The 18,331-nt window shown below is 33.3% G+C and overlaps 1 protein-coding gene across 8 annotated transcripts in view; it reads right to left on the bottom strand.

The window, feature by feature from the left end:
• The window catches only part of LOC101887742 (voltage-dependent L-type calcium channel subunit beta-4), a 104,742-nt gene that overhangs the window by 13,750 nt on the left and 72,661 nt on the right, over window positions 1-18,331 (bottom strand). For 4 of the 8 annotated variants that reach the window (XR_009342585.1, XR_009342586.1, XM_059124767.1 and 1 more), the window contains exons 6-8: window positions 4,398-4,888; window positions 3,992-4,159; window positions 2,927-3,041 (exon numbers count right to left, since the gene is read on the bottom strand). Coding sequence is in view for 6 of the 8 variants with exons in the window: in XM_059124767.1 (XP_058980750.1) it covers window positions 2,927-3,041; window positions 3,992-4,159; window positions 4,398-4,888 (774 nt within the window). In the remaining 2 variants the exon portion in view is untranslated. Of the gene's footprint in view, window positions 1-2,169; window positions 2,425-2,926; window positions 3,042-3,991; window positions 4,160-4,397; window positions 4,889-18,331 lie in introns of all 8 variants that reach the window. The other 4 variants (XM_059124764.1, XM_059124762.1, XM_059124763.1 and 1 more) reach the window with 2 other exon arrangements.

The following is an 18,331-nucleotide window of genomic DNA, read 5'->3' as shown; positions in this document are numbered from 1 at the left end:
TTTGTAAATTTCATCTCAATCGGATACTAAATGCGACCTTTTTGTCCATTTTGATCACAAGAATTCATAGACGGACGGACTCATAAAGTGATTCTGTAAAGATCCTCAAAAGTAACTATGGGTTTATCTCGCTTCCTTCTCCTGCTACAAGTAAATGCGCAAAGACATAATACCCTTATTACTATGTGGTGTACGGTATAAAAACACTAGGATCGGAGTTATCTTCATCCTTACATGAAGGTTTATGAAAAAGTGGATTGATATGACCAATTTTCTGTTCCAACTTTTTACAGTTTTCACCTACAAATAGGGACTATCAAATCCAATTGGAATTTTCCACAACCCAGATTTGTAGAATATTTCGATGCTGTTTAAAACGAGCTTTTGATCTATTATTTTGAGGGTTAAATTTTCCCTTCAAATAAACGCCGTATTGTCATCGGTAATATTGCTAAAGACAGTATATACATAAAATTCACAGATTCCAATGCTGAATGCGAACATTTCAACAGATTTTGATTTACGTTATTTGCGATGTAAACTTTTAAAACGCCGAAACACATATCATTTTTAAACCCTCAGCCATATGGCTATAGGGGGCATATATCATGTGAGTAGGGCAAAACGTGCCTCATCGAAGTACCGTTATTAGACTCTAGGTCTCTTTGGACCAAATCCGTTTCTGGACATTTGGAGTGGATCTAGCAGCGTTTCTCCGTCCGTCCGTCTACCTGACGCGAACCTCCGCAAAGGTCACCAATCTTTGGAATTGGAATACTTGTGTCTCTAATAACTTGAAAAATAAGTCAGCGATTTTCTTCAAACTTTGTGTATCTTGATATTTCTGTCATTTAATGATTATTTTTGGCCACTCCCTCTAGTACAACAAAATGTCATATTGAGGGACGGGAGTACCCGATGTAGTCCAAACCTGATAATGAATGTATCAGAATTAAATGCGAAAATGAATAATAAGGGTCCACTTCTACGCTACCTTCCCAATATAGAGACAGCATTTAGAATAATCGTAACGAATGTGAAAATATATGCAAATGTGTAAGTGGCGGAAAAACCGGCTGATTCTATTTAACTTGTTTTAGGTTTACTTTAGTAGTCTGCTGTATTTTTCCTGTAATTATGGAAAAATTATTTTATTTATTATTATTATTATTATTTTTTTTTTTTTTTTTTTTTTTTTGAACAAAGTAATCTAAGAGACTGCCTGGACTACCAATACATTCAGAAAATATCACATTTTGGTGTGATTTATTAGCTGGTTCTTCCTCAAAAATTTTGCAAATTTTAACACAACAGTGATAGTAAGGGCTGTATAGAGATTACATCCAATTGTCCCCCAAATTTCGAGAGCTTGACTTGCATAACAAGTGGTTTCAACAAGACAGTGCCACATGCCACACAGCACGGATAACAATAGAGTTATTGTGAGGCGAATTCGGTGAACAATTAATTTCACGTTCGGAACTGGTCAACGGGCCACCTAGATCGTACGAATTATAGCCTTTACACTATTTTTTGTGAGGCTATGTAAAGCTAATGTCTATACATACGAGCCTCCTTCAATTGAGGCACTGAAAGACAACACTGAAGCAATTATTTATGTGATACCGGCTGAAATGCTGATAAGAGCATGTCGAGTTTGGACTATTCTGATAGATCATTTGCAGTGAAGTCGAGGTCAATATTTGTATGAAATATTCTTCAAACGTTAAATTATATGCATCATGTACTCTTTACCAAACCACAATGGCAATATCCAAAAAATAACATATCTTTATGTTTTACAAATGGATATTGGCCAGTAATATTCCGAAGGCACGATGTACATAAAATATAATGAGACTTCCAAATCAGGCTTTCATTTATTGTCATTTTCAATCGAAATACCAAAACAGACTTTTTTCTAATAAATAAAAATATTCACCAATTTTGTTTTAGTTTTGTTTTGCCAATTAAAAGCTTTATACAATCAGTATTTTAATTATTTTCATTTGATATGATTTCGTATTGGAATTTTGTAGGCAAAATTAAAAACTTAAATACTTTTCATTTGAATTTGTTTGAAAATAAAATTATTTATTATATATTTATTTATTTGTGATTAAAAGAAAGTAGAAAATGTAAGAAATTCAGTTATGTTATGTTGTTTACCTTGGTCCCAATCGAATTCTCTATCCCAATCTCTTTCTCGTTCTCTCTCCCATTCGCGGGCCCTTTCACGTTCCCATTCGAGATCGCGTTGTCGTTCGCGCGGTGTTCTACGTCCTTTTGTGAACTCATTATCCCAATAGTCGCGTTCATAATCTTCGTCTCGTTCGCGTTCGCGACTTGTCATATCTCGATCGCGACTACCCTCGCGTTCAATGGAGCCCATGCGGTACTCACGTTCATCTTCGCCCCCATCAACTAACGTAATTGCAGGCAAATAAAGTAACAACAAAAATTCGCAAATATTTCCATTGATTTTCGCATAAATTTTCCACAAACAAAACAAAGAAAAGAGAGAACGAGTAGGATTGTTTCGATTGTATTTGGTTGGTTTTATTTTTTTTTTTTGTTTATAGATATATATTTTTTTAATTAAAAAAATAAACAATAAAAAAGTAGAATAAACATAATTTACAAAAATTCGTTAAAAAGGTGTCAGTATATTTTGTAAATAAATTAGTTGAACTTAAAATTAATGGAAAATGTATTTGGTTTTTTTTCTTCTCATTTCTTGTGTGATTGAGCGAATGTGGGTGGTTTTGTTATCCTATATTTTTTTGGAATATTCAATGTTTTTTTTTTATAATGCCTAAACTTCTATTGTTAACATCTCATTATATAATGACTTTAATGGCATGAAGTCAGAAAAAAAAAATAAATAAAACATGTATGGAATGGGATCTTTTGTCACATAACTTACCTGGTGGCGTTGGACCCAAACGGGCCTGATCTGTGGTAGGTGAGGCTTCCTGAGGTATTGGTCTAGGTATGGATTGAGCCGATGTTATATCTGGATGTGTGGCTCTCCAATAGGTCTATAAAGGGAAATGCAAAATGTTGAGTTATGTTATTGAAATGGGTGATAATCGGATTAGATTAGAGATTATTATAACGCCAATGCACATGTCTTCAATTTTAAGCTCTACATTCATAATTCGCAGGATTTTGTCCTGTTAATCCTTTTTATACCCTCCACCATACATAGTATGGAGGGTATATTAAGTTCGTCATTCCGTTTGTAACTCATCGAAATAATCATTTTAGACCCAACAAAGTATAGATATATTCTTGATCAGCTTAAAATTGTAAGACGATTTAGCCCTGCCCGTCCTTCTGTCCGTCTGTTGTAATCACGCTACAGTCTAAACGAATTAAGATAGGAAGCTAAAATTTTGCACATATTTCTCTTTTGTCTGCAGGCAGGTCAAGTTCGAAGATGGGCTATATCGGTCCACGTCTTCGTATAGTCCCCATATAACGGTACCGCCCGATATTCGGTATTTTGATGATTTTAGCCACATTTTTCAACGGAATTGTATGAAATTCCACAAAAGGAGTCCCTTGTAGGTATTTTACTCCATCAAAAAGAATTGTCTATATAAGTCCACAATATCGTATATCCCCCATATAACGGCACTCCCCTATATTCGGTATTTTGATGTTTTTAGCCACTTTTTCCAATGGAATTATCTGGAAATCCACACAAGGAGTTCCTTGTGAGTACTTTACACCCAGACATAGATTTGTCTTTATAGGTCCACAATATCGTATATCCCCCCATATATCGGCACCTTCCTATATTAGATATTTTAAAAATTTTAAAATAATTGTTAATGGATTTTATTTTTTTTTTTAAATTTTCGAATTCTTTCCAAATGGTGGAGGGTATTCAAAGTTCGGCCCGGCCGAACTTACTGCTTTTTTAATTGTTTTGTGTTGCACTGTGTAATATAATAACAAATTCCAACAATTTTTATACACTTACCTCTAAATATTCAGCAATATGTTCACAGGCATCTTCTAATTGATTTTCATCTAGGATAACATCAAACATTTCCGGTGGACATTGGGCCAATTTCTCAGCGGCTACCATTTGTACGGAAAGATTTTTAGCCTGTGACTTTCCACGTGATTTGATTAAACGCTGTAAAACCTGCTTAGCCGAATGTTGAAGATGATGGTGGCGACGGCGATAACAACACCAACGACCACAACGTCGATGACGATGACGACGACGACCACGACGAGGAAATAAAGTAAAATATAGAAAAGTGAATTTTTAGCACAACTACTTTTCAAGCATACCACAAAGGGGTGGACCGGCTGTAGCGGTGGTGGTGGTGTTGGTGGTTGGTGGTCCAACACCGCCTGTGTAACCCTTACGTACTTACCTTACTACTACTAATTTTAAGATAAACTACGGTTGGTGCTAATGAAGTTTTTGCTAGTTGTGACGGATGATTGATTGTATCACAATCGAGTACTACTAATTGTAACGTCCGGGCCAATTCGAATATTCGTTCTATCTCCTCCTGTACTTTGCTCAAACAATCAGATCGGCTGCTGGATCGTTCCATTATCGCCCGTTTCGATGGATTGTTCATGATTGAACGTTTGGCCAGTGAAATATCGGCCATGACACGGGTGATGATGATCTTACCCTTGAACCGGTGCTTCAGGAAGTCAAATAAAGCTTTTTGCATCATATCGGTTACTTCGTAACCCTTTAAGCTTGGACCCACTAAGACTACGGGACGCATCGATGGCACGACATCGTAGGGCGAGGCGGTCTCCTGTTTCTTGAAGAATGGCTTGCGCTTCTCCTTGTTGGGCGGTGTGGCGAGGTTCCCCTTTTTGCCTGGACCCGAATCTGATTCATCACCTGATTGGTTAGTATCATCGAAATAGGCAAGAGAGAGAGAAAAAAACGGGGGGAGAAGAACGAAAAAAAGACGAAAGATGGTAACGGATGAGCGAGTTTATGGCAGCTACATGAAAACGATATCACGCATCGAATGATTTGACTATTCGATTCGAATAATATTTTGTTTGTTGTTTTTGTTTGCTAATTTGTTATTGTTGTTGGTTTGTTTGATGGATTGTTGGTTTGTTTTTTTTTTTTTTGTTTTTAGGTTAACTATCGTGAAGGGTGTTTTTGTTTTTGTTGCGGTGATTTGTTGAACTTGACTGACTGACTGATTGATTGTTGAATTGATACGAAAAAAAATAATGTTTTGTTTTTTTTTAAGATTTGCATCTAATTGAAATATTTCATTGTTCAATTTCGTTAATCGATATTAAATACGAAACGGAACTATTGTGATGCAAATTTTGGTCTTTTGTTGTTGTGATCAATGTACGTGAAGTGACGTGACGGGTGAGTGAGTGAGTGATATCTAAACGTTATTATGGACATAATTCAGTTAGTTTTGGATTGAAATGCAAAAAACCAAAATATAAACGAACAAAAAATAAAAATGTTTGGCAAACACGAATTGGGCGTACGATGAACATTTTTTGGAAATCTCTTCGAGGTTGCTTAGCCGAATTCAAAGTGAGAGAAAAATAAACCAAACCATTTTCTTGGCATGTATATATTTCGCTCGTACGAATAATTCGTGATCGTCCAAGGATTTCAGGGACTAGTGAATATGTAAACAAATGTGATATACAATTGAACACAGTTATAACGAGGTAATTAGTTGGTGAGTATGTTATCGAACCAATTTTAAATAACATCATTATAAACAGTTATCGTTATAAACATGTTCGAGTGTATTAGTCACGTTTTTTTCCAATTTAAAATAAATGCACTGACTTCTAACATGCAATGTATGTTAGGTGACAATTTCAAGTGGCAAAAGATTTTGATGTATGGCAAGTATAAATTTAATTTAATTGATTTAAATTTGATTTCGACCAATGTTGGTGAATACTCATTAAGTTAGTAAAAATCTAGAAATTAGATTCTATGGAGGGCATATTAACTTTGTCATTCCGTTTGTGACCCCTCTTAATATTCATAATAGACCCTTCAAAGTTTATATATATTTTGCATCAACGTAAAATTCTAAGACTATCTAGCTATGTCTGTCTGTCTGATGTAATTACGATATATTTCGAACGAATAGAAATAGAAAGCTAAAATTTTGCATACATGCATAGTTTACCAGTTGGCAGGTTAAGTTCGTAAATGGGACATGTCGGTGCACGTTTTCGTATAGCCCCATATAACGGTACCTCCCGATAGTCGCTATTTTCATGATTTTAAAAAATTATTTTGTATTTGAAGTTCGTAATGGGTACTACAGCCTATGATAAACATTTTTATATGCAGGTTCACGTCTTCGCATGGCCCCCATATAACAGTACCTCCCGATAGTCGGTATTTTGACGATTTCAGCAACATTATTCAACGAAATTGTTTCAAATTTCGTATTGGAAGATCTTAATGGGTACTACAACTTATGCCAAAAAAAATCGTATGCAGGTCCGCGTCTTCGCATAGCTTTGCTAACCCTAATATTTGTATCAATACAAGGCCATGGACAAAATCGGCCACTCCTTCTGGTACCTCCATTGCAAAAGGTTACAAATTTGAACAAATTAGAGTCCAAATGTTCTCAAATTTCGCTCATCCCAGATTTCTACTCTAGGTCACCATCTTTCTCACATGTAATTCGAAAATGTTAAATTCGTAACATTCCATATGTGTTTCGAGAATTCCATTTTAATTCCTTAAATTGAAATTCCAGAATTCAATTTGTAAATCGAAAAATTTTATGCCGTAACATTTTATTAGTGTTTCGAACATTTCATTTTAATTCGTAAAATTCCAATTGAAATACGAAATAATTAATTTATAGTTCGATTTTTTTTATTTTTTTTCGAATTAATCCATTTGAAATTCAAATTATTTTATTATTTCATTATCATTTTATTTGTAATTCAAAAAATTAAAAATATTTGTTTTTTTTTCAAATTTCAATAGAATAATTTGAATTATAATGAAAATGTTACGAATAACAAATGGAAATATCGAATTACGAATTGAAATACGAAAGGAATTCTCGAATTTCAAATAAAATTTTCCCAATTTCATCTGAAAAATGAGTAGCATGAAGGTTTACATTTTTAAATATCCATTTTTCAATTAACCAATTGAACCAATCATATATATATATATATATATATATATATATATATATATATATATATATATATATATATATATATATATATATATATATATATATATATATATATATATATATATATATATATATATGATTGGTTCAATTGGTTAATTTAAATTGGTTTGGTAAATCGGTCCATAAAAATATGTTTTCCAATAATCATTGGTATATGATCCTTGCAAAATATTCTTGTCCTCGAAGGAATACTCTTTACAATTCCACGATTATTGTAAATAAGTTCACGATTATTGGGTCATTATCCTTGAAAAAATATTAGTCTTTGGTAATATATTCCTAAAAATACACAAATATTGCTCCAATAGGCCCTGAAAAATATTATTTAAGAATCCGCGGTTGACGATCTACGAATACGTGAAAAAATTACTAGTAATTGTCCAATGGCAGCGGAAAAAATATCCATTAGTTCTTAAAAAAATATTCATTAAAAAATCCACTATTATTGATCCATTAATTATTGGAAAAATATTCATTAAAAATATTAAATTCTTGGTTCATTCTTCTTTAAAAAAAAATAATTTGTAAAGACATAAAATTATTGGTATCTTAGTAATTGAAAACATAATCTTTGAAAATTTACGATGATTTCTCTTAAGATCTTGAAAATTATTTCTTAAAAATCCACAATCAAAAAATTCTACGATTATTGGTCGGTTAATCCTTGGACAAATATTCTGTAATAATCTGCCAATCATCGGTCCTTAGAAAAATATTCTTTAAAAATCTGCGATTCAACGGTCTTTGAAAAAATATTCTTTAAAATTCCACGATTATCGATCGATCCTTGAACATAAATTCTTGAACACAAATTCTTTCATTTGTCCTTAAAAAATATTCTCTAAAAATCCACTATTATTGTTAAAATACGCTATTATAGCTATTTCTCTTTGAATAATTACCTTTATAATAAAAAATTCTTTAAACAATTAAGATTCGGCTAAATTTGTCCGTGAAAAATAATCTTTCAAAATCCCCCTTGATCCCTTAAAAATATTCTTTAAAAATCCAAAACGTTCGCTATTATTTGTCCTTGAAAAAAATATTCTTTAAATTTCGTGATTATTTGTTCCTTGTCCCTTGCAAAAATACCTAATGATTCACGGTTATTGGTCCTTTAAATAATATTCCTAAAAACCTACAATTATTTGTCAATTGACCCTTGAAAAATATTCCTTGTCGAATATTGTGGACTTTAATCATTGTTAACATTCACTATTATTATTCTCTTACAACGATTCTCTAAAAATTACGGCTATTGATCCATAGATCCTTGAAAATATAATATTTAAAAGTTTTGTGGTCCTTAAAAACTTATCATTTATAGAACAATAGTTTTTAGAGCATATATGCTCGGAAAATCCATCAGTCCTTGAACATTTTTCTTTATATGTCCATGATAATTGTACCAAAAAATTTTTAAACATTTATGATATTTGAGCCTTTAGATCTTGAAAAATATTCCTTAAAAAATCATAATCATCGGCACTTTGGTTCTTAAAAATTTTATTTTTAAAAATTCTCGAAAATTCTAACTTTTACCAATCCCTGAAGAAATATTTCAATAAAATTCAATTTTATTGGTTCTTAACTGTTTTAAAATTCAAGATAATTTTTCCTTTAGTTCCAATACATGTGTTTGACAAATACATCTATTTCTAAATTTGGGTGAAAATGAATGAAGACAACGACAATGCAAATTGTATCCTAATACGACTCTATAAGACATCTAATAGCCATCGATGTAAGCACTAAAGTGCAAGTCCATGGGTGGGTCCCAACGTTTTCCAATCTTTCCTTGAAGAACGCGAAACTTCAAACGCATTTGAAGTTTAGCCAAGGTGTCCAGTAGCCGATATTTTATTTGCAAGTTATCTACGGGACTCCCCTCTCCGAATGTTTGGCACTTCGTTTGGAATTTCATTTGGATGGTGGCCTTCCATGATCCTGAGTCCATTTGTGTGTGTTTATTTAAATTGGTAGTAGAAGATAGAGTATCACATTTAAGGGCAGAGCATATTATAGCTTATGTTAAGGTTAAGGATTTCTAGTCGCTGGGTCTCAAAAATTCATAAGAAATTCTACAATTATTTTTGGAGGGATTCGTTCGCTTTACTGCAATCAGCTTCCATCTTCTCCTTACTTACCAAGCTGTATATGATAATTTTAAACTTGCAATCAGATTTCGGAAGTCTTCAAGCCACAACAAGTAAGAGCACCTTCCACATCCAAGAAATCAGAGAGTGTCAATTGTTTATACTCCCAAGATCGTGGATGTATGATCGTTATGTCGTAAATAGAATCGTTGTTGATATTATCAATGGGGACCGAGTACGAGTATTTCACCTTGGGTATAAACTGCACTCTAACCTTTCATCAACGTCGAGGAAATCTTGTTCGGTCAATGGTGTAATAGTGTTCTCAGAGCTTTCAAGCTCTTAGACCATTATTACACTGTTATCAGCAATGTGTGTGTGAGCATTGTAATTTTATCAGTCCCGGAGAAGTTTTTATGGATATTGTTATTGATATATAAGACGCTAATACAAGCTGAATAGATACGTGATTCATGATTGCTTTTTAGCTTTCAATTAGATAATTGTTCTTCTCTAGCATTTACCAATAATATTTTCAGGGTTTCATTATATGGCAGATTTCAATTACTTTACTATCTAAGGACATGAGACAAAATATATTAAATCTGGTGAAAATCATAAGACTACATCAGGGAAATTCTGAAAAATGTTCGGTTCAAATAAAAAATAACCTAATCATAAAGAGCTCGTCTTTTAACATCATCTACCATACTAAGTAATCACCTTGGACCCTACAACGTATATGGGTCAGGGTAAATTCGATTCAGTCGATTTAGCGGTCTGTGGGTTATAATCACGCTATGTGTCAAACGAATGCTAAAAATTTATACAGAATTTCTGCTATATAAGTTTATGTTTTGGTATAGCACCCATATTACGATACCGCGCAAAGCCTTTGAGACATCAACAACTTTAGCATTTCCTACTCAAATCCCTTTCGTCTCTACATTATAAAGACTATGCTTGAATGATTTTACAATCCACTCATACATTGTCATGAATATGCTATCTATCTCATACATATACATTTTTGCTCTGTCTCATTTTGGACAACCCTAGCCAACAGGATGTTTGAAGACATACATTCTACAAGTTCCAAGTTAGAACTTTAAAAAAAAGTTATGTTTTTACATTCTCGATTCTTCTTTTCTTTATATTCTCAGCCTTATAGCTAGAGAGGATGTATTTCATTTGATATGCCCAAAAATGGCTGCTCGAAACCCAAGTTCATTTGGACTAAATCCGTTTCAGGGCATTTGAGTCGATCTAGCCACGTACGTTCATCTGTATGACCGGTTTAAAAGACCGTCAAATATATTTATATTTAACTTCATCGGCCTTTGAAAACAAACACTATAAGAATCCATTAACATAGGTCCATTGGTCCTTGAAATCTACTTTTCAAATGACGATGATTTTTGGTCGATTTATCCTTGAAACACATTCTTTAATAACTACCGGTCTTTGAAAAGTAGTCCTTAAAAATCTATGATATATAATTCTTGCTTATTCGGTTTTTTGAAAGTTCTTAAAAATCCGAGATCCCTTGGTCCCTGAAGACATGCGTCCTACACGTTCCAAGTTCTTTTGTTCAGTTTTTAAGTTTCTAAATTGCCTTATACCTATAGAGGATATATTTCATTTGATACGCCCAAAATTGCCTGCTCGGAACCCAAGTTCATTTGGACAAAATCCGTTAAAAGGAAATTTGAGTTGATCCAGCCACGTTCGTTCATCTGTCTTACCGGCTGGCGAGCACTCGAGGAAAGTATACGATTTGGTAAAAACTTAGAATATCGTCATATTTTTACCCAACTTTTATCATATTTGAAGGTGGAAAATATTTGTCCACCTCTACAAATTGACAAAACAAAAATGAAATGTAAGGTTCAGAAATAATCAGCATTGGGTCACTTCCTCAAATCGCTTCTCCCATAGAGGATGGGAATTTTAGCCAATAATATAAAAAATCAATCTACCATATCATATCTGTAAAAAGAAAATCGAAATAGATCCATGTTATACATATAATGAACCCGCCCGTTTTGAAGTTTTAAGCCCAATTTTCCTATGAGGTATTCGTTGGAATTGCCAACTTCGAAAGGGAAGTTGTACTGAGTTCTACCATGTTTAAGGTCGGTTTTTTTCGGAACTCAAAAAGTTTGCGGAAATATTAAAAAAATTTTTTTTTTTTTTTTTTTTTGAAAAAAATTTCCTTGCATAGAAAATAAATACCTAGATCCCTCAGGACTGTTTTTCGTACAGAAAAAAATTACTGAGGACCCTGTGGACTGTTTTTCGTATAGAAAAAAATCCGCAGGGCGGACCCTGATGACCGGTTTTCGTATAGGAAAATATTCCTCAGGGCGGACTCTGATGACCGGTTTTCGTATAGAAAAATATTCCTCTGGTCCCTGAGGACCCGTTTTCGTATAGAAAGATATTCCTCAGGGAGCAACCTGAGGACCGCAGAGAAAAATTTTGCTCAGGGAGGATCCTGAAGTCTGTTTTCGTATGGAAAAAATTTCTCACGGCGGTCCCTGATGACTTTTTTTCGTATAAAAAAATTCCTCAGTACCCTTTTTGCCACATTTTTCCACGAATTTGTCCAAAAATTAGCATTTTTAGTTCGTAATAGGCTCTTGCTCCAGTAGCGGATGATTTTATATATATGTTCACGTTTTCGTATAGTCTCCATATAACACCAGTAGGGTATTTATGATGGCACAGAATAGATTAAATAAATTACCTTTGCCACCTTTCTGACCTTTTAGAGGTTTGTCCTTGATAAAGCCTGGGTTGTCCCAGTTTATTGACCAGCTTCTGTATGTCTAAGCATATGTTTGTGTGTCCATCTAGATTTTATTGGCTTCACGTGTCGGCAATTGTTGGAGAATGTGAGGGTTGGCCTTGTTAGAGTTGAGATTAGGCTAGTTTTTAGTCGAGATTGGCCTATTTTTTAAGCCGAGTTGGTCCAGTTTATTGACCCGCTTCTGTATGTCTAAGCATATGTTTGTGTGTCCATCCAGACTTTATTGCTTACACGCGCCGTCATTTGTTGGTAAGTGTGAAGAAAAAAAAAAAAAAAAAAAAAAAAAAAAAAAAAAAAAAAAAAAAAAAAAAAAAAAAACTTTTTCGTTTTGGTCTGTAATGGTCTCCCTCTCTCTCTTGCCCCCACCCCTTCTCCCTATTCAGCACCGTCTTCCACTATCCCCCTTCTTTCTAATCAGTGCCGAATTCCACTGTCCCCCATCTCCCTATTCAGTGCCGCCTTCCAATGTCCCCCCTCCCCCCCCCCCCCCCTTCTTTGCACCGTCCTCCAACTCCCTATTCAGAATCGTTCTCCACTATCCCCCTCCCCCCACCCCCTCTTCCACATACTTTCCTATCTTCCCATTGCTTTATACCGGCCCCTCTACCATTGCATTGAAACAATCTCCCTGTTCCACAGAGCACTCTTCTTCATTAGACAATGATGCTCTTATCAGTACAAATTATTTTAGAATTGTGTGTCGATCTGTCGAGATGTAAGTCCGACCACTTACATGCTGTGACGAAATTGGTGATAGAAGTAAATTGTAACAGAAACATTGTTTTTATTTTGTTTTTCGTTTTGGTCATATTTCAGATGCATTATTGAATATTGACATGTTTTGTCAGCCTAGAAGTTGAAGGCATGCTTTGAATTTGTATGAATAATTATTTTTCAGATTAAAAAGTGGGCATAGAATTTAAGACAAACTTGTTTTAATTAGTCATCAATTTTTTCTTTCAAGATAACGAAAACTAGGAAAGAAAAAATGTATTTAGTTCTATAGACTATTTGACGCCCTATATGTTTAATAAATAATGTGTGTATGTCTGTGTGCGGGTATTGATTCTTTTGGTTATGTAATATTTTAATATGAGTATAGATTCATAAGATGTGTAGTTTGAAGTGTTGTCATAATTTAGATGCATTTCTAGGCGTATGTGTTTGTAATGGTGATATCGTTGTAAGAGTTGAGAAAGTCATCATGAAGTTTACAAACTTTCCCATAATAACATAATCTATTTTATGTTAGCAGACCCAGAAAATATCATTGATTATATAAGAATGCACTTTCATTATCAATTATATTTGGCTGAATGTTAAATATATAAAAGCAGAAAAAATTTGGAAAATGCATTCAGTTTCTAAAGAACTCTCAAAAATTAAAAAACAAAAATGGAAGGACAAAATTTAAAGTATGAAGGAGTGCATCCCATTCTCATGGAAGATGTGGAGGACGAAGCCGCGTTTTGCGAGCACGTTTCCTACATTCTACAGGACGATATTGCAGCAAGAAGGGAGGAAAATGATGACGTAGAGCTGAATTCTGATGACTGTTCAAGCGAAGACACCGAATCAACGACTTTATCGGACACCGAGGATGAAGTGGAGGCGATACGAAATAATCTTCCCGAGAATCCTGTTATAATTTCTGATGAATATTTAGGAGATGCTTTCGTGCCCCTATGCAATGCAATTGAAGAATGCATAGATAATAATTATTTACAGTTAGTTAAAATGGTAAAGAATTTAGAAAATAGCATAGAAAATAAAGAACTAAAAGATTTTTTTGTTAAATATCATAAAAAATAAAATTAAGCAATATTGAATCAAAAACAAACAAAAAACCTGTCTTCATTTTATATTGGGGTATAAATTAAGGGAGATGAGGGGGAGAGGGTAAACCTCTACTTTCTTGAATATAATTTCGTATAAATAGTGAAAAAATATGTGTTCAACAAATAGTATGAAAACAAACTTAACGTGAATATGTCCAATTCCAATTTAATAAATGTATTCAACTCCTTCAGCTTTAAAAAAATTATGAGGGTGAAGGAAATGAATGAGAACGAGGAGTATATAATCTGTGGAGCATACAGGACGCAAACTAAATATGGAGAAAGGATTGTTCTTAAATTAGATGATGCTATACTTTACTTGCCATCGAGGTTTCTATCGCTGGGAGAAGGAGATGTGAAAGAGTTGGGGAGTGGCATCTATTCCATAGTAAGATTACCATTGCGAGACGAAGATGAAAATACAGGCTACAAATTGGAATTAAGAAAAAATAAACCATTTTTCTATACACCCTACTAAACATTAATAAATGAATATTTAAAAAAGAAAATCAATTTTTGTGTGTGTTTTTTTTTTATGGGAAATTTTAGTCACTAAAAATTACATTTTTGTCTTGTCGGAGTATAAAATAGAGAACCAGTTGTGGAAAATCATTCAATCTAAAAGTTACAGCCGAAAGCAAACAATATGGACACAGAAAGACATACTGGTAACACTTTTGAAAAGGATGCTGAATGGAATGATCAAGAAATTGAAAGATATCTGATGATGAAGGCATCAGAACTGGAGAGATACTATGTTATGAATGTCTTAAAGGACGAGGAATCTCTTATGTATCAACCACCTATGGGAAGTGGAGCTAATGAAAAGGAATATTCGTATTTAACCGAAGGACAATCCTTGCGAGATTTAGATGAGAATGATCCATGGTTTTTGTGACTTAATATAATAAAATATAAATAGAAAACATATATTTTGAAAGAATTGTGGAATAAAGAATGAATATGTATATTCAATAAATATTTTTTTCTGATGTATTGGCTACTGATTGTCATTTTATATTTCGCAGTCTGTGATTAAAGCTATAGAAGGAAAGATGTGGGTTCATCTTAATAGAGAAATAGAACGTTTGAAAACGTTCAAAAGTTGGCCATTAAAATATCCAAATCCCAAAACAATGGCAGCAACAGGGCTTTTTTATACTGGAGTAGAAGACATAACTAGGTGTTATTTTTGCAAAGTGGACATCTATCGGTGGAAACACACTGACTGTCCAATTGAGGAGCATTTTCGTTTGTCATACAATTGTCCCTTGATGAGAAGATCTTTCACAAGAAATATCCCGATTGAGCCAAACATTTTAGATCTATTAATTCCTGAATTAGGTTCAGATGTTTGTGGCAGTACAACAGAAAAACCCCTTTCATCGATTTTCTTTATATTCTCTACATTCATTACATTTTATTCCATTAATAAAATTTTTAAAAAATAAACTTATATTTTTGTTTCATTAAATTTTATTATTTTATTTCGTCATATATTATGTCTAAATTCTTATTCCAATTTTGTTCTATAAATACAAATATTTTAAATACATTATTTATGGCGCATTTAAATCCAAATTCTGAATGTATAGAACAGTTAGTAAAATAATTTCGACATGTTCTTAGTTTAATTTTATCTTCTAAATTTACAATATTTGTATTAATATATTTCTCTAAAAATCTTTTTTTATCTCTTCCAACAACAAAAATATATTTGTATTCGTTTAATGGTGCAAGTACGCTCTCAACGTCGTTGTAGTCAACATCTCCATCCTTCCAATCTAATCCGTTTACATAGTTCTTGCAGTATACATTTGTTCTACATGCCTCGTCCGTAAGTTCTTTTATATTAAAAGGTGGACGAAACACAAAATGATTTGGAACTACAGAAATACCACACATAAACGCAAGCTCCTTCATAAATATACACTTGTGGTTTCCATGACAAAATTGGAAGTCCACAATAGCAATATCCGATCGATCAATTGAATGCATCTTGGTGGAAGTGTTAAATTGAACTAGTGAATTTTGCGGTTTGAATTTCATATTTATTGCTCTAATCCCATCAAGAATTTTAAACAGAGATGACCACAATTATATGTGTTGAACTGTTGATCCCTTTTATAATTATAAGTGATATTCGGCCCCAAGTAGTGTAATACTTCTAGGGGAGGTTGGAGATTTCCGAAACTATCATAATATTCAATTCTATTCTTATTCTTGTAATATGCAACCCAGTGCGTACCAGCCCCCCTCTCACTATCTAAATTTATTATTCCACATTCTTTTTTATATGGTATTTTAGGTAATGTATCACGCATATAAACACCTCTAAAATCTGGTATATATTTTTTTCCAAATGTATATATTTGTTTATCAGTAAGTGGGCCTTTAGGGAGTTGCTTTATTAGTTTTTTGAATTGTCGTTCATAAATATACCATAGCCTTTTTTGTATGGTTTTAAATATAGCCCTTTTCCCATTGCTATAGCTTCTATAGTTCTATTATGTCTGGTTTGTTCTTCCAATTGTTGTTTAGCTTTTTTGGCATTCATAACAGCATTAGCAATTGCTGAGCTACCCGACGCTAAAGCGCCCAAAGCTCCTAAACCTGTTAGAATGGGTATAAGGGGGAGAAATCCGCCTGTTTTTGGAAGCTTAATAACTCGAGGTATAACAACCTTTGATTTTCTTCCACGGAATGTTTTTTGAATCTCTTTTCTTGCTATCTTTATGGCGTCATCAATTTCGGTTGGTTTGCTACTTTTAAGTTTAATTGTTGCATTTTTGAGAGCATTATTAAAAATCTGTTGACCAGTAACATGTTTGGGTTTTTTATTTTTCAAACCCATGCCAAGCTTGGATTTTGCTTTCATTATATTAGTAACGAGATATGCATTAATTTTTTCCCCAATACTGCTATCTTTTGCTTTTACTCGTTCCCACGCTTTTTCAGCTAGTTTACGATCTGCAACGTGTCGTTGCTTAATATTTTCGTTTTGTGAATAAGCGATATCGTGTTCTTTACAAGCTGCATCCAAGGGATTAACACCTTTATCCCCTCTCTCCAATCTTTTTCTAAGCTTAGTTCCAGGGCCACAAAATTGATAGCCAGGTAGATGAAGTTCCACTGGTAAAGAATCGATTAATTTGTTTACAAGTCCTCTTCCTTTAACGTGCTTCTTTCGATTAACATTGATGTTGTTATAAACAATCATTTTATACTCACTGTAAACAAGAGAATAAGATAAATAAGCATTGCCAATAAAATCATTCATTAGTTGTGAAATGAGGTTAGTTGAACAACAAGCTAAACTTCCAGTTGGAAACGTGGATTTCATACAAAAGAAGTCCCCTAGACATAGCATTTTATTACCGAATAGTATACGATGTATAATAGTTGGCCCTTCGAATTGTGGAAAAACTAACGTAATGATAAGTTTGATCGAAAGCCCAAATGGACTTAAATTCGAAAATGTTTATATTTATTCCAAATCTCTGTATCAACCGAAATATGAATATCTCAAGAAACTTATTTCCTCTATCAAAGGTTTGCGGTTGTTTACATTCAGTAATAACGAGGATGTCGTGCAACCAGAAGAAGTAAGACATAACTCTGTAATGATATTCGATGATGTGGCTTGTGATAAACAAAATAATATTAAAATCTACTTCAGTATGGGTCGTCATAAGAATGTTGATTCATTTTATTTATGTCAAACATATACGCGGATTCCAAAACATTTATTGCGTGATAATGCAAATATGATTATATTGTTCAAGCAAGATAATTTAAATTTAAAACATATATACAATGATCACGTTGGAAGTGATATGAGTTTTGAGAAATTTAAAGAAATATGTCATGAATGTTGGAAGGAAAAATATGGATTTCTAACAATCAGCAAAGATGATGATATTAACTCTGGAAGATATAGAAAGGGGTTTCATATATTTATACAACCATAGATATATTTAAGTCACTTCTTTTGTAACTACTTCTATTAGTACAAACACAACCATGGAAGAAGAAATGTTGAAACGTCTTGTAAGATCCAGAAAGGCATTGAAAAGAAAATTACAAAGCATTAAAAGGGGGGAGGAAGATAAAACAAACGAATTGAAAAATACTTTCAAACCCATAACAGAGCCAATTCATAAACTATTAAAATTGTCGAATGAAAATGCCTCCAATTTCCTAGTACCTAAGAAAGGTGGTATTGAGTCATATAAGAATTCTTTTGCTATGAGTACACCGGTTAAGAAATTTAAACATGATATTAAGCCAGAACCGGAGACTGAGGATACACTTGCTAACAATTCAATAGATTATACATTCTATTCTGATGTTGATGATACCGTTAAT

Source organism: Musca domestica, unplaced genomic scaffold, assembly GCF_030504385.1.
Source record: "Musca domestica strain aabys unplaced genomic scaffold, Musca_domestica.polishedcontigs.V.1.1 3, whole genome shotgun sequence".
Lineage (NCBI taxonomy): Eukaryota > Metazoa > Arthropoda > Insecta > Diptera > Muscidae > Musca > Musca domestica.
This window is presented reverse-complemented; position numbering and strand designations above follow the sequence as displayed.